This window comes from Stegostoma tigrinum, chromosome 33 (genome assembly GCF_030684315.1).
Source record: "Stegostoma tigrinum isolate sSteTig4 chromosome 33, sSteTig4.hap1, whole genome shotgun sequence".
Taxonomy (NCBI): Eukaryota; Metazoa; Chordata; class Chondrichthyes; order Orectolobiformes; family Stegostomatidae; genus Stegostoma; species Stegostoma tigrinum.
The window spans coordinates 14756974-14783118 of NC_081386.1; the positions used below are offsets into that span (position 1 = coordinate 14756974).

At 41.3% G+C, this 26145-nt stretch overlaps 1 protein-coding gene across 7 annotated transcripts in view; it reads left to right on the forward strand.

Annotated features, from left to right (window-relative positions):
- Positions 1 to 26145, forward strand: part of LOC125467255 (protein unc-13 homolog C-like) — a 562058-nt gene that overhangs the window by 482628 nt on the left and 53285 nt on the right. For 5 of the 7 annotated variants that reach the window (XM_059639173.1, XM_059639171.1, XM_059639174.1 and 2 more), the window contains 5 exons: positions 2384 to 2461; positions 2833 to 2859; positions 8031 to 8119; positions 14523 to 14672; positions 14977 to 15100. In XM_059639173.1, the coding sequence (XP_059495156.1) occupies positions 2384 to 2461; positions 2833 to 2859; positions 8031 to 8119; positions 14523 to 14672; positions 14977 to 15100 (468 nt within the window). The remainder of the gene's footprint in view (positions 1 to 2383; positions 2462 to 2832; positions 2860 to 8030; positions 8120 to 14522; positions 14673 to 14976; positions 15101 to 26145) is intronic. The other 2 variants (XM_059639172.1, XM_048562846.2) reach the window with 1 other exon arrangement.

The window sequence follows — 26145 nt, forward strand, 5'->3', positions numbered from 1 at the left end:
CTGTGGAGAAAGGGCACTGGATAATAATCACAGTAAGAAACTGTGTCTGATGAACATTCCTCCTCTTCCATTCCTAGGGACACTGTTCCACTTGCAGCATTGATATTGTCATCTTGGCTATGATCAGCTACAATCACAATCCAAATTAGCCCACTCATGTTTCTCGAAGAATTTTATTTTTTTGTTTTTATTAGTGTATAACAACCTGTGTAATTTGGTTTGAAAGTCTTATTTTTGAAATCTAAATGTGGGAAGCAAAATAAAATTCTGTTTTCCCAATTGTTCTAATCCAGATTTGAGGAATGAGTCATTTTTTAAGCAAATTTATTTAAATGTTTTTGCAATCTTTATAATTATGCATCTCATTCCTAACACCTCCGTGGTGTCAACACTACCAACAGCGGTGAATGCTTTCTGCTAATATGGTATTCAGAAAGATCGACAAGTTTAAGGAACTGTGTCACATAATTTTATCACTTCTATTAGTTTCATCACTCTCCATGATTTCATACAGAGATGCACAAAGTAATCGTAGCTCTGGGAAAACCCAGATATTTTTGTTTCTCCTCCACTGACTTTGGCTATAATTATATGATGGGCTTAGTTCATACTGTGGAGTTAATAGCTAGGCATTGAAATTACCTTGTACAAATATTGATTCATCATTGTTCAGCATAGCCCAATGAAATTTTCTTGTCATTTTACCAGAAAAAGTTTTGAGGATGGAGTTTGAGGTGGGGATTCTTTATTCCAACAAAAAATTGTATGACAGAATTAGAGGGGGTTGTGGCATTTCTCCTAGTGATTCCTCTGGCTGGTAGACCTATGAATTGCTTAACTAGATTTATGTCATCATTTGTGGTCTGGCAATCAACTGACCAAGTTAATTTTCATGAAGGATCTTTTCCTCTCAATAGCTATGCTTTCTGAGACAAATTACTAATAATTTTACACTTTGATGCTATGTTTACTTATTTTATTGCAGGATTATGTAATTTATTGAGCAATGATTTAACAATAAGTTTATGTCTGCTATCATATATTCCCACTAAATTTATTTAACCTTTGCCAAAAGAGATGTATCTTATTTCTTCTTTTACTTATAGCCAGTGATTTTTGCGAGAAGTGAAAGAGACTTTGCCTGTTGTGTATAAAGTCAACAATTCATGAATATGCAGAGAGAGTGATTTAAAAATTTGTTTACAAAGGCACCAGCTTGGTGATTTTTTCATCAGGCATTAATTGGCAGATGAACTTTACCAACTGATCTGTCTATTTTCGTTTCATTAAAAACATTTTTGTTCAAAGAGACATAGAAATGTACAGCATGGAAACAGACCCTTCAGTCTAACTCATCCATGCTGACCAGGTGTCCTAAACTGATTTAATCCCATTTGCCAGATTTTGGCCCATATCCCTCTAAACTCTTCGTATCATGTACCCATCTAGATGCCTTTTAAATGTTGTAATCATATCAGCTTCCACCACTTCCTCTGGCAGCCCATTCCATACAAGCATTATCCTCTGCATGAAAAATTTGCCCCTTAGGTCCCTTTAAATCTTTCCCTTCTCAACTTAAACCTATGCCCTCTAGTTTTGGACTCCCCTGCCTTGGGGAAAAGACATTGACTGTTTACCGTATCTGTGCCTATGATTTTATAAACTTTTATATGATTATCCTTCAGTCTCCAACATTCCAGGAAAATACCAAGACCCCCACCTCCCACCAAAATGTCTGTTCAGCCTTCCCCTGTAGCTCAAACCGTCCAATGCTGGCAACATTCTTGTAAATTCTTTCTGAACCCTTCCAAGTTTCCCAACATCCTTCCTCTAGCAGGAAGACCAGAATTGAATGCAGTATCCTAAAAGTGGCCTCACCAATGTCCTGTACAGCTGCAACATGGCCTCCTAACTCCTACACTCAATACACTAATCCATATTTTTATAATGATGGATTAATGTTGCTACAAGGTGAGATAACCTTAACTCTAATTGTTAACATGCACTGAGTAAATGGAAGTGATCATGGAACTGTTACAGTATCACGTATTGATCTGGTCAAATTTAAAATCATGCAGGTTGAGGGAAAGAAGGAATTGAAACAAAATACAAGATTGCAAGATGAAAAAATGATCCATCATGGGTTCTGTATCACTTTGACAGTTTTTGAGGTTACCTTTGCTCACAGACGAGCTACATTATTTGTCATTGCCTTCATTTTGACCAACATCTGATTCATTTACTGTATTCTTCAGTAGAAACGATAGGCAAGTTGTGAGGCATCAACATTCCTGCATAATTTGCCTGCAATATTTCTGTGTGGAAACTCTGATTAACATTTTCAGGTACTTACAAATGATTTATTGATTCAACTTTTTTGCAGCCTTGCATCCTGATGAACAACATCCAACAGTTGAGAGTCCAGCTGGAGAAAATGTTTGAGTCAATGGGTGGTAAAGAGGTCAGTGCTTTTTGAAAATCTAGAAGCCAATGCAGTCAAATATATAAATATGACTCTAAGATTTCCAGTATTTAATGCTATGAATTGCATCATTTGTTTTTTTGTAGTCGTTAAGTTTACCTTTTGTGGTAAAAACAGGTGCTTATGATTAGAACTAGGAAATATTTTTTAATATGCTGTACATTGCTTAAGTACCTTTTATAATTGGTAATTTTATGACGTTCCTGTGACTAGCTGTTTTTGCTGTAGTATAAGGAAGCCTTTCAGTAGCATACAGTCTCAGTAGCATAGCTTGTTGCATGTTTTGTGCACCATCTGTAATTTGTCTTGTCTTTGTCCAATATTTTGTTCTGCATTCAACTGTGCTGCAGGAGGAAAGAGAAAATGCTTTCTGTAAGGTCTGTGCGAACAAGGAAAATCAAGACAAATATAAAACTATATTTTTCTTGAGCTAACTTAATAAGTCAATGTCAAACTGTTGTAGACAGTTGTGCTTGGCAATGACATTGACTGGCTGTCAAAAATAAACTGTGACTGGAGCTAATATTAGCCTACTAAAATATATTTTAAAGTGTGAACATTGCTACCATCTACCATCACTATTTTCAACTACTGCTTAAATTCTAATGCATGACAAGCCAGTTGTATTGAAAATAGTGGTCATTATTGGTAGAAGGTGCCAAATAAGGGGATCATTTGAGCAGGATAAATGGATGTGCTCCCAATGTGAGGTCTTTTCCAAAGTGGAGCATTCTTAATCTTTATAAATTTCTTAGAAATATAAGATCAGAATTTAAATTATAAAGAAGTAGCGTTCAAGTAAACGCCTCCAAATGTGAGATGTTCCAATTTTTGAAACTTTAACAAAACCAAATCCATTGGTATGTTATTTTTAAGCTAGCAATAAGAATTGTGCATCTGATCAACTTAATGAACTGCTGATTTTAATTATTGGTTTCTGGAAAACAAATTCCATTTCAAAAGAAGAAGAAAATACTTCATGCCCTTGTTGCTATCAAAATCTGTAATTTATGTGCAGTGTTTTTGATTAAAATCATTTGATTAAAATCATTTGAAATCTCTTTGACATGACAGCATTCAGGCAGGGCATTAGTATTTCATGTATAAATATTCTTTAATTGTGCTGTAATAATGTGGTCACTTCTTCAGTTATTCTTCAATATTGGCACGTTTGAGGTAATCCATTAATGCTTTTGCTGTGTAGTCAACTGCCTACACTTTGCACTTAGATTAGTTCAGGGAGTTTGCATAGTGTCACGTTCTAGCTTATGAATGTGTCGGAAGAAAAGAGCAGGTGGGAGTTGTTTCATTAGCATCATGTAAAGGAGTACAATGATACAATTTTAATCTGATGTGCAGATTACAATACAGTGATATGTATTTTGGATAATGTGAAAGTGCATCTATTTTAGAGAATATCTAGGTGCTGGCATTCATCTTCTTTCAAATGCAGTTCTTTTCCCCCACTCTTAATAATTGCATGCTGAGAAAATGAATAAAATAATCTATTGAGTAATATTACTTTGCCTGTTTGAAATATGGTGCAGAAAAATAAACTGTATAATGACAACCAGTGGAACCATTACCTTCACACTGAATAATCCTCTGTTTCCTCATGTTCTGAAAACAGAGTATACTTCAGGAGCTCCTCATACCTGAACTTCATTCATGCCATCTGTCTGATAATTCATCCTTTTTAAGTCATTGTGAGGACAAACCCAGTTTTGAACAGGACCTGATAAATATATGACAAACCTCGAACCAGGTATTCCATACCCTTACCACTGAAATCCTGCTTTCAACTATTGAAGTGTTATCCCAGAAGAATTCGATTGATTCAGTGTGCCATTCCAGCTGAAACCTACAGGGGCACTGTAAATTCAAATGACATATCCTAATTCATTCTGCACCCTTTCAGACTAATTTCAATCATGCTTTACTTTTCTGATCTTTCATGCAGCCTTTCTCATTCACTGCAAGAAAGCCAAGTTTCTGCACCAATGATTACTTTCTAATTTATGCATTCTTTTTCTTGCCAAGATGTGTTTTACTTGCTAGCACAGTTCGCCAGGACTTAAAAGGATTGCTCAGTGAGGCAATGATTTTCTCTCTTCACACTGGGCTGTTTTCTATTAGTATTGTGAATTAACCAACAGGAACAACAGACAAGTGAACAATTTTGCTGGTTTATTGCCTCATTTTCCGGTTTTAACAAAGTGATAAAAGGTTATGGTAGCAATTGAATTCTTAGTGGCTTTTTTTTATTGCACAGAAGTAGTTAAGAAAGCATACAGGATACTTGTCTTTAGTAGCCCAGGCAGAGAATTCAACAGCAAGGAGGTTATGTTAAAACTGTATATAATGCTGGTTAGATCATAAGTTAATTGCAAAGACATAATTGCACTAGAGGGATTAAAGTTATTCACAAGGGCTGGAGGGTCTGAGCTGTGAAGGCAGATACAAAGGTGTGGGAGCAAATTACTGCAAATGCTGGAATCTGTACCAGAAACAAAAAATGCTGATGATCATAGTCAGTCAGGCAGTACCCATGGAGAGCGGAAAGCTATCTTCATCAGAGCACCTATTAGAGGTGTGTAGGGGATTATGCGGGGCATAGATAGGGTGGATTGGAAGGCACTTTGTGCATTAATAATTAGCGGGCAGGGGGGTGGGGAGCACAATGGTCTAAGGTAATGGGTAGAAGGCGAAGAAGAGAGTTGAACCGAATTTATTTCACCAGGGAGAAGTGGAAGACTGTAACCTACTGCCTGAAAGGGCAATTGAAAATCTCTTATAATATTTAGCCATTTTCTGGATATCCACATGTATCGCAAGAGCTGTCAAGGACTATGTGCCAAAAGCAGGAAATGGAATTAGTGTAGTCAGATCTCTGTTGACCAGTGCAGACATAGAGGACTGAATGGCCTTTTATTGTGCTATTAACATCTATGAGTCATATGTCAGTAAATATCTGAAGGGAGAATACATTACCAACTGTGGGCTGTGAGAGGTCAGAATAGGAGGAATAGAGAGTTGTGAAGAAATGATAGGAATGAAGATGATTCCAGAGATGAGATGGGGAAAATCATAAAAGATTTTAATGTGAGACAACTAATTTAATCAGAAATGTGTTTGATTTGAACACATTGATTATTGCTTAATGAAACAAATTAGGTAAATTCTAGGTGTTTTGTACAGTTTTTTTGCATTAATTTACAACTGAAATCACTGCAATACCAAAATCTCTTAAAATCCAAAGTGTAGAATCAGTACGTGCTATCGTGTGTTGCAAAAGGTGATATAACATCTCCCAAAAGCATCAGACTTTCAATACAAGGGCCTGTAATTCATTATCGTACTTAAATTGGCATGTTTGACTGCTCAGCACCAAATGTAACATTTTTATTGTATCTTTCTCAATACCTGATTCTGCTGGTTCATCTGTCACTTAAGAAATGAAGTTTAACAATATCTTAACAAATTAATCGAGAAGTAACTAAATCGGACTTTTCAGTAGGATTACAAAATTTGTGCGAAATATATGTCTTCGAAAACGTAAACCAACATCACCAAATGTTGTAATCCTTTTATTTTATTTTCTTCAAAATCTGTTTCAAGGTCATGAAAATAATCCTTTGCAGAGTGAACATCTCCCTCGCACATTTGAGTTTTAACCATGGCCAGTGTGTCAAAATGTGCCAAGAACTTCACAGTTAGATTAAGGTGATAGTTTAAGTAAGTCAGCAAAATATTGGTAAGTAGAGTATTGTGAATTTGTTCTCATGGAAGAGAGAAAAAAAGAATTTTGTCTAAATGGAGAAAAACTGTAGGAAGTTGCAGCACAAAGGGACCTGGAGGAACGTGTGCATGAAACACAGAAAGCTAGCACACAGCTGCGACAGGTAATCAGGAAGGCTAATGGAATGTTGGTCCTTATTTCAAGAGGTTTGGAGTATAGAGCAGGAACATCTTTCTGCAGCTACGCAAGGTGCTGGTGAGACTACACCTGGAGTACTGTGAGTAGTTTTGTGTCTCCTTACTTAAGGAAAGATACAGTTTTGTTTGAGGCCGTTCAGAGAAGGTTCACTGGGATGGTCCCTGACATGGGGGGATTGTCATATGAGTAAAGGCTATACAGGTTGGGGCTCTGCCTCACTGGAGTTTTGAAGAATAAGAGGTAATCTCAATGTAACATATAGCATTCTTAATGGCTTTGACAGGATAAGCGCTGAGGGGATGCCTTCTTTCATAGGAGAGTCTAGGAGCAGACGGAATAGTCTGTGAATAAGTGGGTGCCAATTTAAAACTGAAATGAGGAAGAACTTCTTCTGTCAGAGGATTGGCAGCCTCTACAGAGTAGAGTATTTAAGACTGAGATAGTTAGATTCTTGTTCAGTAGAGCAATCAAGGGTTATGGGGAAAGGGCAGGAAATTTGGGCCTGAGGAACATCAAATCAGCCATGATCGTATTGATTGGCCGAGCAGGTTCGTGGGGTGAAATGGCTGTTCCTGTTGCTATTTCTTGCAATTTCCCTTTCATATCCCTTGTTTAAAATATCTTCCCCACAGCATCTCATGCCAAATGGTGATTTGTTTTACCAGTGGTTAGGAATACGTACCATCCAGCCGTGTCAGTAGCCACACGTGGAGCTCAACTAAATGCATTTATTGAGGCATAAAATGTCAAAGTGGAAAAATCATGTGGTCAGGTGAGGGGATGCCATTAAAGAGGATTCAATTAAAACAACAAACTAAACTTGTTACTGTATGAGATTCTTTTGTACAGGTTTACTGCACATCCATGTGAACACTGGTGATTCTTGCTATATTTTCTTACCATCGCAGTGCTGCGATGTGCTGATGCAGTTGGATAAGTGATTGTGTGGGATGTATTGTGTTGTATGAAAGGGTTCAAATCTAATAAGTCTGTTGCACAGCTGACAGCAGTCCTAGTTACACTGCATAGCGTAATCAACGGATCAGTTCTGAAAGAGCATGCTGCTGCGGTTTGTTGGGTTAAAGGGGTCAGCCATGCGAAAAGAAAATCACAAAGACTTGCCTCATCTCCGAACAAGTGATCTGAACCATTTCGCTTGTGACTGTGTTCCTGCGCACATTTTGACACTTGTCAAAACGTTTCTGAAAATTGAATAAATCCCAAGGAAGTAATACTAAGCAGACTATGCATTTTGGCTTCTGGTGATTAATGCCATTTATATCTGTTTTCTTGCACGTTACATTGCAGCATGTGGCTGATTATTAATGTGCTCTGGTCTAAAGCATCTACAAAGTCAGTTCCCTGGAATTTGATTTGAACCATTTTCCACTCTACCTACACACAAGTAAAACATTCAGATTCATCTGAATTGATTTGATAAAAGTAATATGATCTGAGACAGCAAATATGACTGATACTCTTCTCAAGTATTCTTCACATTGAAATTTTTATCTCACAATTGACGTGAAGCTTTAGATCAAATATTATTTGAAATCAGGCTGCTTCCTGATAGTGGTGTCTGCTAGTTCATGAAGATTGTTTTCTTTTCAGCTTGATGCAGAGGCTAGCGGTGTCCTGAAAGAGTTACAAGTCAAGCTTAATGGTGTCTTGGATGAACTGAGTTATACTTTTGGCACAAGGTAAAGTAATTCTACTAGAAATAGCTATGTGGAAACATAGAAGACAGGAGCAGGAGGAGGCCATTCAGCCCTTCGGGCCTCCTCCACCATTCGTCACAATCGTGGCTGCTCGTCCAACTTAATAGCCTAATCCTGCTTTCTCCCCATAACCTTGGATCCCATTCGCCCCTAAGTGCTATATCCAACCGCCTCGTGAATACATTCAATGCTTCATGTGGCTAAATGAGGAGTGCATTACACAAATACATTACATGTCCACCTCTGATGTTGTGAAAGGATATATCATTCCAGTTGCTTTACATCACACAAAGAGTCTTTCAAAGGTGTATTTTTGGGAATTATCAGTAATTATTTCTTCTTTATGAGCCCTGTGCCTGAAGCTAGGTCTGACCCACAGTGTCCTGACCTCATTCACAGGCAGGAGGGTCCCACATCAACCCCTGCTATTAAAGAGAGTGGATACCCTGGTGTTCACATCAATGTAACCCACCATGTGCCCAATTAACTTCGGTAACTGCTCCCCCCACTGCCCGAGAAGTCAGAGTTGCAGTGGAAAGGAAACGCGTTACAATGCATGTTTGGTGTGGAGCTGTGACTAATTATGAGAAAGTCTCCAATCTCTCTCTCTGTCACATGGCCCAATCAGGAACCTCTCCTATTCTTACTGCCAGCTGTTGGAAGAATTTGCAATTGATACTCAGCCTGTTGTGGCTGCATTATGACTGCCCCTTCCCTGTCCATTGACCGCTGGAGTCGGACTTGAACCTGAGATTTTTGATTCAGAGTCACGGATGCTACCACAAAACTGCCCTATCAGTAATTTAAGGAGCTCAAGTGAATGGTCAGAAAGTTGCACATTAACATAACACTTTCCATCACTCCTACTTGGCTCTACTATTTGTCTTCAATCACATGTCAGACTACCAAATACATTGCTGTGCTGATGCGAGCAATTTCATCTTTAGAAGAGAAATGGAAGTAGAATAATGTGACTTGACCTCTTAGTTACCCTCGTAGCTTAGCGTTATCTGTTAACAACATAGAAGTTAATTGCTGGGCCAAACTCAAGGCCGAAGGAGGCCTTCGCTGCCAGCCGTCAGTACCTATAGTCTTGGACCAGGAGATCTTCAGCAGCTGACTCTGTTAACATTTTGCAAACATGAACTGGCTTGAGAAGCCAACAAAAGTGATGTAGACTGATTGAGATTGACCCCACAGTGTCATGCCCACTGCCTTTTACCATACATGTCCTCATTTGCTGAACATTGGTATGAAAATGAGACCTGGGAAGTCACAAATTTGCCAGTCTGCAGTTTCACCACTTAAAACTAGCTTGTCAGTTGCTGCAACTCACCTTCTTCTCTGTCCTTTTCATTTGACAATCTGAACATTATGGGTGATAGCAGTTTACTTACTTCTCTGCTCATGGGGGACCTCTGTTCGAATCCCGCCACGGCAGATGGTGGAATTTGAATTCAATAATATTCAATATCTGGAATTAAGAATCCAATGATGACTATGAATCCATTGTTGATTGTTGGAAAAGTCCATCTGGTTCACCAATGTCCTTTAGGGAAGGAAACTGCCATCCTTACCTGGTCGTGTGACTCCAGACCCACAGCAATGTAATTGACTCTTAACTGCCCTCTGGGCAATAAATGCTGCCTAGCCAGTGACATCTTCATCCTATGAATGAATAAAGGGGACATGTTTGTTTCACCCTTCAAACAGTAACGTTGATGCTCCAGGTTGCTGCCAGCTTCAAGCCTATCACTCAGTTTAGGCTTTCCCATTGGACCAGCTGTTGCCTGGTACTGAGGATCTATTTCAGTGCGGGGCCCTGATTATCTGCCAGAAGTGAACAGAAGCTGAGTTCAATCAGGGGGAGATGCAGACCTGTCCCTAATGCTGTTTGAGATGTTCACACGGTCCGCCCATGGTACATGGGAACCAGTCTGCACATATTGTAGGTTATGGGTAGGCTTCTCCTGCAAAACAGATCACGTGAATGATTTTATGATGAGGTCAGTTTCAAAGATTACGTCTCAATTCAGAGTAAATATCACAAAACCAAGGTAGCCCAGTATCTTTAAATGCAGCCCTTTTACAACTGCTTCGTGTTGTATTCTCTCCCTCTCTCCACCCAAGTTACAGAAAAACCTGATGCACAAGTGTTCCAATGTCTCTGAAGGTAGCCTCCACTATACAAAAAGATCCTCATGTCATCATACACATCTAAGCAACAAAAGCCCCAGGCCCTAACAGCGTACGGAGTAGAAGCACGGTTAGACTTTTGCATCATTAAAGATGATCGTCACTGATCTTCTGCCTCAGCTCCAGTTTCTCACCCGCTCCCCTTTTCATCTTCCAGTATAGCAAGCAATGGTCCTCCTTGATACCCTGCTATAAACATACAACACATGTCCACGAAGTTTATAAGCAGTATTAACAGGTTCCTCGTTAATCTGCAATAGTGATATTGCTTCTTTATTACAGCTTCGAATCTTATTGCTGTTTCTTTGTCTAATTTGCCTGGAAGGGCTGTAGCTGCCAATTACGGAAGTGAAATATTGAAGTCTCGTTCCTTTAGTGAATGTCACTTTTTAGATTCTGCTGAAGGACTGTGTCCTCAGTGTTCTATGGAAGTCAGCGATAGTGCAGCAGGAGTATTAGCTACTCTGCAGGCCCGTGTGCACCAGGCTATGTGCACAAATCAAAGTGATGCAGAGTGAGAATCAAAAACATCCAAAGAATACAGTGCACATCATGAGTTCTGCACTTCCCTGTACTCTTCAGACCAAATTGTTTCCAAACTGTTTCCTGCCCTGTGGCTACCTTCCCATTCTCCGTAGTCTTGACCACCCCCACTAATTGAAATGCTGTTTTTTATACATACAAAAGGAGTGGGGACTGTGGCCAGAAGCTTGCCAAGCTCTGATGAGTGACAATGACGTTGAGATGTCTGCTAGAATCAAACAAGATGTTCAGTGCGGCCTATCTCAATGTCAAAACCATCTTGCCACATTCCTGTCCTGCAGGCCCGACCAGTTCCCCCTCCACCGACACCCTCATCCGCCTAGCCGAACTTGTCCTCACCCTCAACAACTTCTCTTTCGATTCCTCGCACTTCCTACAGACAAAGGGGGTGGCCATGGGCACCCGCATGGGCCCCAGCTATGCCTGCCCCTTTGTAGGTTACGTGGAACAGTCCCTCTTCCGCACCTACACAGGCCCCAAACCCCACCTCTTCCTCCGGTACATTGATGACTGTATCGGCGCCGCCTCTTGCTCCCCAGAGGAGCTCGAACAGTTCATCCACTTCACCAACACCTTCCACCCCAACCTCAAGTTCACCTGGGCCATCTCCAACACATCCCTCACATCCCAAAACCAGCCCAGTTCGTCCCCTCCCCCCATTGCATCCCAAAACCAGCCCAGCCTGTCTCTGCCTCCCTAAACTGTTCTTCTTCTCACCCATCCCTTCCTCCCACCTCAAGCCGCACCTCCATTTCCTACCTACTAACCTCATTCCACCTCCTTGACCTGTCCGTCTTCCCTGGACTGACCTATCCCCTCCCTACCTCCCCACCTATACTCTCCTCTCCACCTATCTTCTTTTCTCTCCATCTTTGGTCCGCCTCCCCGTCTCTCCCTATTTATTCCAGAACCCTCTACCCATCCTCCTCTCTGATGAAGGGCCTAGGCCCGAAACGTCAGCTTTTGTGCTCCTGAGATGCTGCTTGGCCTGCTGTGTTCATCCAGCTTCACATTTTATTATCTTGCCCCATCTTGTTCACTTTTCTCAAGCAGCACGGTGAGATTCTCACTCGGCATTGCCCAACTGTCTGTTAAATGGCTTGTAACGCTCAGTTTATCACAGCCCACAATCTTCAAACCAGTAGGCTCTCTCCCACAGGAGAGACATTCTCAGGACTGACTGCAGCATCTCAGCAATGACAAGCTGCCTGGTCCCAGCCCCTCCACTATGAGGACTGGTGCTTCCTGTCCACCTGCTGCTGCTCCTCCCTGTTTATTTGGACAAAATCCCCCATCACCAAGCCCACAGGCTCATCTCCTGCTAGGGGCTCCATGGGTGCCTAGTCTCCAGCAGCTCTGCCTACCCATGGGTGAGGGAAGTTCTCCCTCACTCTCAGTGTCAGTGTGCGGAACTAACAGTGCACCCTTATGGTGTCCAATGACATATCTTTATCCACACTGCTGCTCGGGAGGTCCAGGAGGCAGTGTAGATGATGGTCCTTCTGCACTGTCATCCGGGGAGGATGAGGAACTCTGTCCTGTGGGAAGGTGGGTACACCTTCAGTGTCATGGTCAGAAGGCATTACAGCCACTAGTTTGTCCTGGTGAATATCTGCTAAAATCACCTGACCTGAAAGTAGCCAAACTCTCAGAAATTTACTAAAGAATCTCTGTTAGACATAGCTGAAACAGTTTACCACTTCCTGAAAAGACATGTAATTACCTGGACATTAACATTCATCATTGGAAATGTGAAGCCCCACCACGAAACTGATGTCTGCGAGGATGAGACCTCTTGACTGTAGGTGTTGCTGGAGCAAAGATTAGGTGGATTGACCATTCTAAATTGCCCATAATGTCCAGGGATGTTCAGGTCCGATGGATTAGCCATTGGAAATGTACGGATTCAGGGATAGGGTGGTGGGGGTGGGTCTGGCTGGTGTGCTGTATGGACGGTCGGTGTGGACTTGATGGATCAAATGGCCTGCTTCCACACTGTAGGGATTCTATGATTGTAAAAGACTTGAGTCCAAAACTCGCTATGCGAAGAGGAAGATCGAAACCTTGGTCCAGATCAAAGAGTGAAGGGGAAGCCCTGACAATGGACCATCAAAACTCTTGATGACAAACAGAAGCGAGTCACTAACTAGGAATCACATCTCAAAACCTCCTCCTGTGGGAAGCTGTGATTATTAGCCTGTTTTTTTTTAACTATAGAAGACAGTAACACCCAGTAACATCAGCAAGAGGAGCTGTGTGCAGAATGTGACATTGTCTCTCTTTCTCTGACTTTCTTTGGAAGTGGTGTACCCAGCTCTGTCAAGAAATGGTCAACCCTGATTAGAAAGTACCAACTGCGATATTAAAATGTAAAACTCTTCTCCCTTTATCTGTTTCTGAGGGAACAACCAAAGCAGCTCAGCTGCAACCTTCCATACCCCCACCCCCACCCTCTTCCATCCATATCCGCACCCACACCCTCCCCCCAAAATCCCCACCAACAGCCTCACAGCATTGGGTCATTTAATACCTCCACCTAAGAACTGACCAATTCCACAATCCCTTCAGCAGCATGTTGCAAATTTTGCAACAGGTTCTTGCTTTTGTTTTAATATGTTTTATCCTTTATTTGAGTAAGTATAAGGTAAAATCATAGTCTTATCAGACCATTGGGCTGCTGTCCCACTGGAGAGAGATGACTGGGTGCTGGTTTAACCTGAGAGTCTCCGTGACTCAGGCACGGAGAGAGAAGAATCCTTAATGGTAACCTCAGCGGGTGCGGGAATTGAACCCAAACTGCTATCATGCTGTGTCACAGACAGCTGTGCAGCCAACTGAGGTAACCATCTCCTTGATTGAGTTTATTATCACCAGACCCCTTAAGAACCCTTTGGCGTACCCTGCCACAAATTTAAATGTGATCAAGTACAGGTTGAACTGAAAAGAATGCGTTTCTAAATTCCCAAACACTATTAGACCAACCTCAAGAGTACAAAGAGAGGAATTTACCCACTCTTCTTTTCTTGGTCTTAACTTGGCACCCAAGAACTCCCCTGAGAGTCTTAACAGAATATAAACATCCAACTAAATTGGCTCAGTGATAATGGGAACTGCAGATGCTGGAGAATCCAAGATAACAAAGTGTGGAGCTGGATGAACACAGCAGGCCAAGCCGCATCTCACGAGGGTCTCGGCCCGAAACGTCAGCTTTTGTGCTCCTGAGATGCTGCTTGGCCTGCTGTGTTCATCCAGCTCCACACTTTGTTATCTAAATTGGCTGTTTTTTTTTCACTAATTTTTTTATGTCAGTAACTGTGACATTCCAGTCAGCAACCAGAGGATTGTGTTTTGAAAGTATACTCTCTGAAACATAGCATTGGTCACTCCCTGTTAAAGTGTCAATGTATTGTTTTACCTCACAACCAAGGGCCTTGTCATTCATGTATTAAAAGCTGAATCCCAGCACTGTTTTTTGCTGTTATGGATACGTAGGTAAAGGAAAAAGGTCAAATCAATGTACTAACATTTTGTGGCAAACATCATTAATCTTGGTGCACTGTAGCTTTCTAAAATGTTGCTACCTGACATTCCTGATATTTGGTCTTGCATGCTTTGTTTAATCACTGCCTTTGTTTGATTGTTTCAGCTTCCAGTCTGTGATCGAAGACTGTGTGAAGCAGATGAACATTGAGTTATATCAAATGCGGGGAAATGGGAACGTGTCTGCGAACAGGAACAGTTCAACCCTGGATGCAGAAATGGTCTTGAGACCACTAATGGACATTCTGGATAAAAAGTAACGTAGTTCTATGAAGAAGTGTTAGCTCAAAAATATTCATTTCGTCCTGAGCTTCAGAGCTTGTATTGTAATTCATTTGTGAACACTGCAGCAGTTGTATTGAAATGCAAATATCAGATGGGCAGTTTGGAAATTTGGCCTTTAAATCTGACTTATCAGAAAGCTGCCTTGCCAACTAATATTCTGCTGATGGGATGCTGCTGTATAAATTTCATTTACTTTCAGATTTTGTGAGCTAAAATGCAACTCTTTTGAAGTCTCAACTGTCTGATATCAGTCAATATTTTTTTCCTTTTTCCAGCCTCACACTGTTCGCCAAAATATGTGAGAAGACAGTCCTGAAGAGGGTTCTGAAAGAGCTCTGGAAATTAGTCTTGAACACCATCGAGAAAAAGATTGTTCTGCCGCCATTAACAGACCAAAGTGTAAGTATCAGCTGAATGTTTATACTTGTTTATACAAAATAAAAACATTGAATTTAGGTGCAGGGAAAGTCCATTCAACCCTTTGAGCTAGCTGTGACATTCAAAAGGTCAGGCACAGATTTGGTTGTGATCTCAATTGTACTTTCCCATCAGCATTTCAAAGGCATCTGGACGGGTTCTTGAAAGAAAGGCTTTCGAGGGATATGGGCCAAATGCTGGCCAACGGGACTAGATTAATTTAGGATGTCTAGTCAGCATGAACATGTTGGACCAAAGGGCCTGTTTTCCACGCTGTGCATCTCTATGACTCTGTGACAATACCTGCCCTGCCCATAAATCTTGATACTATTAACTATCAAACACCTATCCACTCAGCTTTGAAAGCAATTCAATCAGCCATCCACCTCTGCTTTCTGGGATTAACAATGCTGAGAGAAAAAAAAGCACTTCCTATCTTCGCCTTGAAAGGGAGACCTCTGTTCTTAAACTATGGCTGCTAGTTCTAGTCTTGCTCACAAGAGGGAACATTCTCCTGATACTCATTCAGTCAAATCCCCTCAGGATCCTATAAATATTTCAAGAAGTTCTTCTAAACTCCATGGGTAGAAATCTAGTCTGCTCACCCTTTCTTCATAAGATGAACGCTTCATCCCAAGAATGAGTTAAGGAATCTTCTGTAAAAATGCTTCTACTGCATTATATCTGTTTTCAAATAAGGAGACCAGAATTTTATACAGTGCTCCAGATGTGGTCCCAAGAGCCTAAACAGCTGCAGTAAAACATGCTTCTTTCTATATAAATGTATCTAATAATGATAATATTGGCTAAAAAAGGCATTAATTTACTTCTATCTTGAAAATATCTAATCGGGAATTCAAGCACAGTGCAGATTCCTGATTGATATCGAAAAAGGACAGTAATTAAACTCACCTGGGTCTAATGCTGTGGAGGGCAGAAAGTTTGCTCTCCACAACAGGCACTCTCCTCTCCACAAGTCTTGTAGATTCTTTCCATGAACCTGCATAGGAGCAAGGGTAGGCAGTTCAATCCCTGAGCCTGCACTTCCATTTGATATGGTCATGGCTGATCTTGTCTTGGCCTCAGCTCCACTTTCCCACAAGCTCCCCAGCAATCCATTATGAAGCCTATCCCCTCCTTACATTGACTCAGTGGCCCAGCATTCATCACACTCTGGGGTAGTGAATTTCACACATTCATGGCCATTTGGGAGAAGGAATTTCTCCTCACCCCTGTTTTAAATCTGCCACCTGTTATCCTAAAACTATGACCTCTTCTTCCTAATTGCTCCACATGAGCAAACATCCTCTCTATGCCAACTTTGTCAATCCCCTTTAGCATCAGCTAAATCTCAGTTAGACCCTTTCCATTCTTCTGAACTTTCTACAGAATATAGGCTTAAACTGTTCAGTCACTCTTCATAAGACAAAGCCCTCATTGAGTTCTGCATGCTGTTACACAGCACAGGAACAGACCCTTAGGTCCAACTCATCCACACTGACCAAAATTCCTAAACTGATCTAATGCCATTTGCCAGAATTTGGCTCATATGCCTCTAAGCCCTTATTATTCATATACCCACTCAGATGCCTTTTAAATGTTGTAATTGTACCAGCCTCCACCACTTCATCTGACAACTTTTTTCAGACATGCGTCACCCTCTGTGCAAAAATATTGCCATTCTCCCTTTCAAATCTTTCCCCTCTCACCTTAAAGCTGTGTCCTGTAATTTTGGACTCCCCTACCCTGGGGAGAAAGACCTTGGCTATTCACCCTATCCATGCTCCTTATGATTTTATAAACCTCTATAGGGGCACCGCTCAGCCCCCGATGCTCCAGGGAAAATAGCCCCAGCCTATTCAGCTCCTCCCTCTAGCTCAAATCCACCAATCCTGGCAAGGCCCTTGTAAATCTTTTCTGAATCCTTTCCAGTTTAACAACATCTTTCCTATAGCAGGGAGACCAGAATTGAACTTAGTATTCCAAGAGTAGCATAAACATCGTCCTGTACAGTCAGAACATGCCTTCCCAACTCCTATACTCAGTGCACTGACCAATGAAGGCAAGCATACCAAACGCCACCTTCACTATCCTGTCTACCTGTAACTCCACTCATCTCAGAAATCAACCTAGTGAACATGCTGTGAACTGCTTCTAATGCAAAGACTTCCTTCTTCAAATAAGGAGAATTAAATTGTATGCAGTACTCCAAGTTTGTCTCGCTAATGCCTTGTACAGTTGCAGCAACAATTCTGTATTTGTACACGCTATTGCTTTAGTAATAAGTGACAACATTCAGCTGAAATTGAACAGGATGGTCAGACATTGCAATGAGACAGATGATTGCTTTTATTCGGTTAATACTTTCTTCATTTGCTTTTAATTTATTTTTAGCCAGTTAGTTAATCCAGATGTCTGTAACATCTGTCATTTTCTGTTTGGTAAATTTTATCAGTACTGATACTAAAAGCTTTGAATTTAGAGCAGTACTGGAGCCATGTGGCAAGGGACAAATTACAGCAGCTCGGTATATAACACACTAAAGGTTAAACCTTGGAGACTAGAGCTTTACAGTACGAAAGCTACAAGTGGTGAACAGTGCATAACTGATGAGTGAATATCAGCATGAAGAGAAGTAATTTCATTCCATAAATACATGACCAATAAAGTTTATGGGTCAGGGAATGTAGTTTCTGATTACTTTTGCATGTACTATGCATTTAAACGTGAAGTCATCCATCCATATCTTTATATTAGTGAGAGGTATATCTTTATATTAGTGATTGCTGAGATCCTTCAGTTAGTTATATTGCCAAGATTTGTTTATCTAACACCAAGCCCTCATTTCAAAGAAAAGTTAATTTTGGAAAACATAAACAGTTGCTTTGCTCGGCATAAATAGTTGTTTGGATATGCATTGGTTTTATAAATATAACGTAATTTAGGAGAATCAAATTGTCAACTAAGCTTCAGTCACATGTTACAGATTTGCCACAGTGCGTGCTTTTTATAGCAATCGGACAGAATCAGCATTTGACATGTAAATGTAAACTCTAGCTCAGACAATTCAGGTGAAACGAAACGACTGCTGAGATGATAGGGGCAGAATTGATTCCCTCCAGGAAATGGGCGTGTGTGTTGTAATGCAGGATTAGCCCCAGCTACATTTACTGCGGTACCCAATCACAGTGTACACCAGCGCAGCCCTCACGGTACTCAGTTGTACAGGCCAGCAGGGGGCCCTGTATGGTGAGATTGACTGACTTCAGTTCTCAGCAGACTCCTGAAAGCATGCTCACGCTCCTAACAGGGAGGAACGCGGTTCTGAAAAGTGGTAAGGGGTCAACAGGAAACTGAATGAAAGCAAAGTGTTGCAGATCGAAGGGAGGTGGCAGTGCAGTCAGTGGACCCGTAATCCAGAAACCCGGGCTCATGTTGTGGGGATATGGCTTCTCATTTCACCATAGCAGATGGTGAACTTTGACTTCAGCACAGTCTGGAATTAAAAGCTAACCTAATGGCAACCATTGTTGATTGTCACAGAAATCTCATTGGGTTCACTAATGCCGTTTAAGGGCGGAAATCTGCCATCCTTACCTGGTCTGGCCTCCATAGAGGCATTGAGACATAGGGCAGGGAAAGAAACCCTTCAGTCCAACTAGTCCTTGCCAAACACAATCCCAATCTAAACCAGTCCCACCTGCCATGTAGCTCGAGACCTTTCCTATTCACACACTTATTTAGTGTCTTTCAATGTTGTAACTGTGCCCACATCCACCACTTCCTCAGGAAGCTCATTCCACACATGAAGCACTCTCTGTGCAAACAGGTTGCCCCCTTGTCTTTTTTATATCTTTCTCCTCTCACCTTAAAAATATGCACCTAGTCTTAAAATGCACCATCCTACATGTAACATGTAGTTGATTAATTGAATCTGTGCTCTGAATCGCTGGGAGGACCAACTGATTGGAATGATTGGATCTCAAGAAAATGCCTCCGACTGCCTTTCCAATTCAACTGGACAAAACATAGCCTGAGGACGTCCTGAATCAGTCACTCACTCAGCCTCATGGATCTCAAAGGAAAACCTCTGCATAACCTGCAAGGGAAGGTTCAAACTCACTTCACTGGGATTTTTCAATGGTCAGACTGGGCTTATGCTGGTTCAGATGCCATCAGGGTCTCACTGGTTTAATATGATGCTAGTTTTATGAAGTCCCCACTTGATAATTCGATGAATGTAAATTCTGAAAACTTGAGTGTTTTACAGTTTCAACAGATCAGGGAGAAAGTGCGTGCTGAGAGTTCACCAACGCTGCCCACCCAGTTTCTGCCAGACACAGGGATATAAAGTTTCCCTCTAATTCAGAGTGCCAGAATTCCAGAAGCGCAGGCCATTTCCAACACTTACATTCCTGTCAGATTTAGCAACTCATCCTGGTCCTGTGATGGAATATAAACTGTATCTCTTTGACTGGAACCCTGAAGCCCAATGGTATCAATGTGGACTTCACAAGCTTCAAAATCTCCCCTCTCCCAACCGCATCCCACACTCAGCCCAGCTCGTACCCGACTCCCTAACCTATCCTTCCTCCCACCTATCTACTCCTCCCTCCTCAAGCTCCACCCCCACCTCCTACCCACCAGTCTCATCCTGCCTCCTTGACCTGTCCATCTTCCCTGGACTGACCTATCCCCACCCTAACTCCCCACCTACTCTCACCTTTACTGGCTCCATCCCCGTCTCCTTGACCTGTCTGTCTCCTCTCCACCTATTTCCTCCTTTATCCATCTTCCATCCAGCTCTCCCCCCCCAACTATTTATTTCAGAATCCCCGACCCCTCCCCCATTTCTGAAGAAGGGCCTAGGCCCAAAACGTCAGCCTTCCTGCTCCTATGATGCTGCTTGGCCTGCTGTGTTCATCCAGCTCCACACCTTGTTATCCTGCATCTCTTTGATGACTTGTTAGAGGTTTCAAGTCAATTATTTGTGCATTTCACAGGGGATGAAAGATTTTTGAACATTCCGTCCCACATGATTGAGTTTGATTGTGTAATCTTACTTCAGATAAATAGCCTAAGCATCGAGCATCCTCTATTGAGTGAGTTGTGGAGGTAAATAGTTGGCATGGTTACAGTTTAGATTGTGTAGATAGAGATTTGAACTCATCAGATGCAGGTTATTAACCTTACCCATATAATAGTGCTTTGTTTGCTTTCAGAATGAAACTTAGGTTTCAGTTTCCACTGGTTTACCTATTAGTCAAGTTATGATGCTACCAAGTAGTATAGAACTTGATTATCACTGGAAACGAGAAAACAATTTTACAAGATTTTTATCTTGCATTCATCAGAATGCCAATGTAAAGGGGAATAACATTTTTATACTGGATGATGAGTGTGCTGATTGGTTGGCAAGTGGACATTGATTGTTGGAGATGTTGCCATGAAGAATGCACCAGTTGCTTGATGACTGACAGTTAACTAACAAGCATTATTTAAACTGATATTAGGCAGGTTGACCCTGATTGGTCGACACATTTCTCTGAAGAATAAACTAGAGAAGTTTGTTGCCAGTTTTGTTGAGTTGAAACAAGCACAATATGTGCACAAGTTATTTCTACAAAGAACAGAACCCTATGTATTAATGTATCTATCTTTTAGTCCATAGAAGTTCACTGCAAGCCCAGATGGCAAGTTTTAATTGGTGGCTAATTCTTAGTGCACTCATGAGTATTCCAGGAAATGCTTCCCAATTGTGCAATCTAATATTGGCAGTGTGTTAAAGTTTTCTGAGCCATGGGCTGGCTGGATATAGTCAGTACTCGCCTGTTGTAAATCTCCTCTTCCCCCTGTCCAGAGCATGACCATTTCAAAGGGCAATCATGGGTCAACCACATGGTTGTGGATCTGGAGTTACATGTAGGACAGACCACGTAAGATCAGCAGCTTTCCTTCCCTGAGAGACAGTAAGGATAAGTATTTTGCAACAGTTGGTGGTAGCTTCATAGTACCAATAGTGGGACCAGCTTTGTAATTCCAGGCTTACACTGAATGTAAACTCCACCAGCTGTCACAGTGGCATTCAATTCATGTTGGCCCAGTGACATGAACACTATTGTGCCACCTCCTCATATCTGAATGGATTAAGTCAGTTTCTTGCTCCATGCCTGCCCCTGGACAATTTCAATGTCTCTCAAACCTGGCAAGCTCATGTGACATACAAGACATTAGTTCCACAGCCTCTGTCTTCTTGCTCTGAAATTAACAGGTACACACGAGTGAGCTCAGAGCTGGGGAGGTGCTACCATTTCCATGGCAACAGCTCTGAGTTCTGAATCGCAGCATGTGAGAATGACAGACTCAAGCGGGTTTCATGCTGTTCTGTGACGTTAGATGTGGGTACAGTTTGGCCACCCACTGCCACACGGTGCCAGAAGTTTCAGAAATCCTGAAAGTGCAGAAACAAATTAACGCAAGGCTGAGACCATTGAGTTTGATAATTTAATTTAACATGAGGAACACTTCACACTACATACTTCCACCATCTGGATCCTGTTGAAGCAATCTTTTATAAATATATTTTTAATCTTCCCTCAGTTCCCAATAATAACTCCAAACCCACCACTTGAGATGCAAATGTATGCATGGGTATTTTAATTTCTTATTTAACATCCAAACGACCAGAAAATTTCCTTTTCTCTGTGTAATTTCTAAATAAAACACAAAACAAATTCATTTCCCTATAAATCTGATGCCAGAAACTTTGTATCAAGCCACAGACTGATGGTTGTACAAATCTGGACGTGAGGGCTTTTTAAATTTGATTTCAGTTCAGTGTGTCTTCTCAAGCAGAGTGGTTATTACAAGTCCAAAGAAGAGTGTATTGTGGAGGTGTCAGTAGCTGAAAATATAAAGAGCAGGTTGTTCAACAAATGGTAAAAGAAAGGTCCAAAGGTGAATGAAAATCTTGACGGAGTTGGAGCGCGTAGAGAACTGAGGATCCACCGTTTGGAAGTTCTGTCGGTCACTGATCTGAATATAAATGGTTATCTGAATGGAGGGACAGTGTAGTGGTTGCACCAACGGCCAGATGGATCTCATCGAGTATGAGTTCTCTGATTGGGGCTGTTAACCTGGGGAGCCTTGGCTGATGGATATAAACAGGAATGTCAGAGATTCTCCTCACTCTAGGGACTAGCATTGAGCCTGCTGGTCAGAGTCCATGCACTGTGCATGTGTAAATATATGGGGACCTGGTGACAGGTTACCGGCCGCTGTGCAGTTATTTCAGTTAGTAAGACAGTAGTAGGACTGCACAGGTCACATAGTGAAAAGCAGTGACCACAACACAAGTTAGAAGATACAATGTTGTGGAAAGTGAGAACACAACTGTACAAATACAAATAAAATGATGCTGGAAAATGCCATCATTATAATTCTGTGCTTCAGCCAGCTTCCCAAAACAAAAATCAAGGAAGCCAATATGGATTACATTACATCACTGAGCTAGAGTCTGCATCTCACCATCAATTCTTCCCTTTCCAAAGACATGTATTTTTAAAACATCTGCTTAAATGTTTTGTGTTTTCAACGTGGCTGGACACCATTACAGCAGTTACAACATCTGACATCAAAATAATTTGCTTAGGACACAAAGACAGTCATTAACTGAGTTGAAAGGAATTGACGCTGTATTTTAGGGAACATGATTTTGAAGGAGGCTTTCACTGCTTGGTGACAATCCAATCACGAAGAAAATGTAATCCTTGCTAGTTTTAATTTGCTCTGTGGTAAACGGTGAAGATGCCTCTTATGTGCATTAGTTTCCACTGAGTGCTAATCAGCGATCGCCTGGCAGTTTGTTTAAAAGACCAAGAATATCAAATCCTTACAAATATGTACAGAGTATTTTGTATATTCATCTGTTGCAATTCTAGTAGTGTTTTGTATTAAGGGCTAGGATGATTCCTCTGAGGGACAAGATTGATTACACCAATATAGAAACTTCAGATCTGGAGGTAACAACTTGTAGTTCCCTTCCAGATGGAGAACATGCAGTTTTAAACATTTTGGCTGGAAAGGTTTTACCTGACTGCCCCCACTCTCCCAGTTAGACCTCATGACAGTGGGGTGGCGCCGGTGAGATGGGCTTGGAGCCTGAAGCAGTGCCAGTACGGTGGGTGTGACCACACCTGCCATCCTGTCTTCCATTCAACTCCACTCTGATTTAATCAGCAACAGAAGAGGTACCTTTAACACCGTCACTGCCCCATCAGTACCTAGGTATTTAAAGTCCTTCGTTATCAGTAATCTATAATTGCACATTTCAGCCGTTCTGTTGAAAATCTGCTTTTCTAATTCCTTCTTACTATTTAATAGTCTAGAAAAGACACTACAAAGCCTTATAACTCCTTTATTGCTTCTGAACTGCAACCAAATAAATCCTGCCCTTGACCTGTTTTAGACTGTTGCTGTCTCTTACAGAGTGATGGATTCATACAGTTCTACAGCACAGGTAAAGGCCCTTTGGTCAATTGGCCCATTCCCGTGAAAAACAACCACCTAACTATTCTTATCCTGCTTTCTAACACTTGGCCCATAATACTTTCCTTCATCAAAATGGCGAGCTTTATCCTTCCTCGCATTCCAGAATTCCATATAGCTTCTTGTAGCTTCAAAGTGCCAGAACATAATTCTGTGCTTCAACCAACTTCCCAAAACAAACAAGAACGCAAGGCCACATGCGTCACTTCACCACCGCCCTGCTAGTGTTCTGCTGTCCCCATGCCCGCACATTTATATAACATTTGCTTAAATATTCTGTGTTTCAACTTGGCTGTATGCTATTAAAATCACAGAAACAGCCCACATCAAGTAATTTGTTTGGGACACTATCATAGATCACAAACAAAGCCATAAACTGAACTGAAAGGAGCCAGAGTTATTGACCACACTTCAACCTTTGTGCTTCTGAGATGCTGCTTGGCCTGCAGTGTTCATCCAGCTCCACACTTTGTTATCTCTTATTAACCACACTTGGTGCATTAACACACACACGTTTCACATTGAGTCAATGCTGATGGTGAAAATGCTATTGAGTATCTGTGGCCTTTTGAAAATAATGAAACGTGTTCAACCAAATTAAAAAGTAGTGACTCCTTAAAGGGGGCGCACAGTAATGAAAATCAAATGGTCAAAGCGAGAAGTTAAGATAATAAAATGTGAGGCTGGATGAACACAGCAGGCCAAGCAGCATCTCAGGAGCACAAAGGTTGAAGTGTGGTTAATAACTCTGGCTCCTTTCAGTTCAGTTAAATACTCATCAGTTGCAACTACCGATTGTCACAAATGCTCACAACAAATTAAACTGCTGTTTACACATTGCTTTTCCTGGCACTTGTACTTCAGTTTGTTGGTGTTTGATATGCTCAGAGAAATGCCTATTGTAAAGTATAATTCTCTGAGAATTTATCTGTACTTGGCATTCTCTTAAGGCGAAATGTTTTTTTAAATCCCCCTCTAAGATCACTAGGTATAGGATAATGTTCTTTATAGCTGATTGATTCAAAGCAGAAATACTGCACCGTTTGTGTTTTCCTCAATGGTTCTAAAATTTACAATAATTTTGAACGTAGCCCATGTGTTTTAACCTTTTTAGTATGTATTGAGGGAAAATCAAATAACATCTATTCTGTCATTATTGTAAAGAAAAGTAGAAGACTCAAACTCTATAGCATGGTAACATCAAACATGACCAATATTTTTGCCCTGTGAAGAGATATCTAAGAAATAAATTAAATAAGACATTTAAATTCAACCCCAGGTTACAGCATCCACATTACTTTCACTTTTTACGCGGGTTACAAATACGGTATTTTGAGGACTGGGTCTTACAGTTCAGGGTTGAAATTAATATTGTCATATATTTCAGCATCAAATAGGCCCTGTGCAAAAAACAGAATTCTGCAGATGTTGCAAACTTAAGTAAAAAGACAAGGGGAGGTGAGAGTCCCTGCTTTTGACATCAAGGCTCCATTTGACCCAGTGTAGCATCAAGAAACCTGAATGAAAATGGAAAACTTTCTGCCGTTTAAATCCGACTTGGCCCAAAGGAAGGTGATTGTGGTTGTTGGAGGTCAGTCATCTCAACCCCGGGGCATATGTCCAGAGGTTCCTCAGGATAGTGTCCTCAGCCCAACCAACTTCGCCTGTTTCATGAGTGACCTTCCTTCCATCATAATTTGAGAAGAGGAGATATTCACGGACACGTCCACAATGTTTGACATCATTCATGCCTCCTCCAAAATTGAAACAGTCGACATTCAAGTACAAAAAGACCTTGATATACTCAGGTTTAGGCTGACAAACAATAATGAACATTCACGCTATTCAAGCGCGAGGCGATAACAATCTCAAATGAGAGACCATTTCACCATCACCCCTTGACATTCGATGGCATTACCATCACTGAATTCCCCACTATCAACTTTCTAGCAGTTACTATTGACCGGAAACTGAAATAGACTAGCTATACAAATATCTGGCTGCAAGAGCAGGTCAGAGACTAAGAATCTGGCAGCGTGTAACTCATCTTCTGACTCCCCAAAACCTGTCCACCATCTGCAAAGCACAAGTCAAAAGTCTGATGGAATACTTCCCACTTTTAAAAAAATTCATTTACAAGATGAGGGCATCGCTGACCAAGCAGCATTTATTGCCCATTCCTAATTGCCCAGAGGGTCTAGAGTCACATGTAGGCCAGACCAGGTAAGAATGGCTATTTTCTTCCCTAAAGGACATTTGTGAACCAGATGGGTTTTCCGACCATCAACAATGGATTCATAGTCATCATTAAATTCTTAATTCCAGATAATTTATTGAATTCAAATTCCACCATCTGCCATGGTGGGATTCGAACCTGGGTCCCCAGAACATTATCTGGGTCTCTGGATTTGCAGTCTGAAATTGTTAAACTCTATTTGGAGCTGGCTGTAAAGTGCCAAATCGAAAGGTGAGGTGTGGTT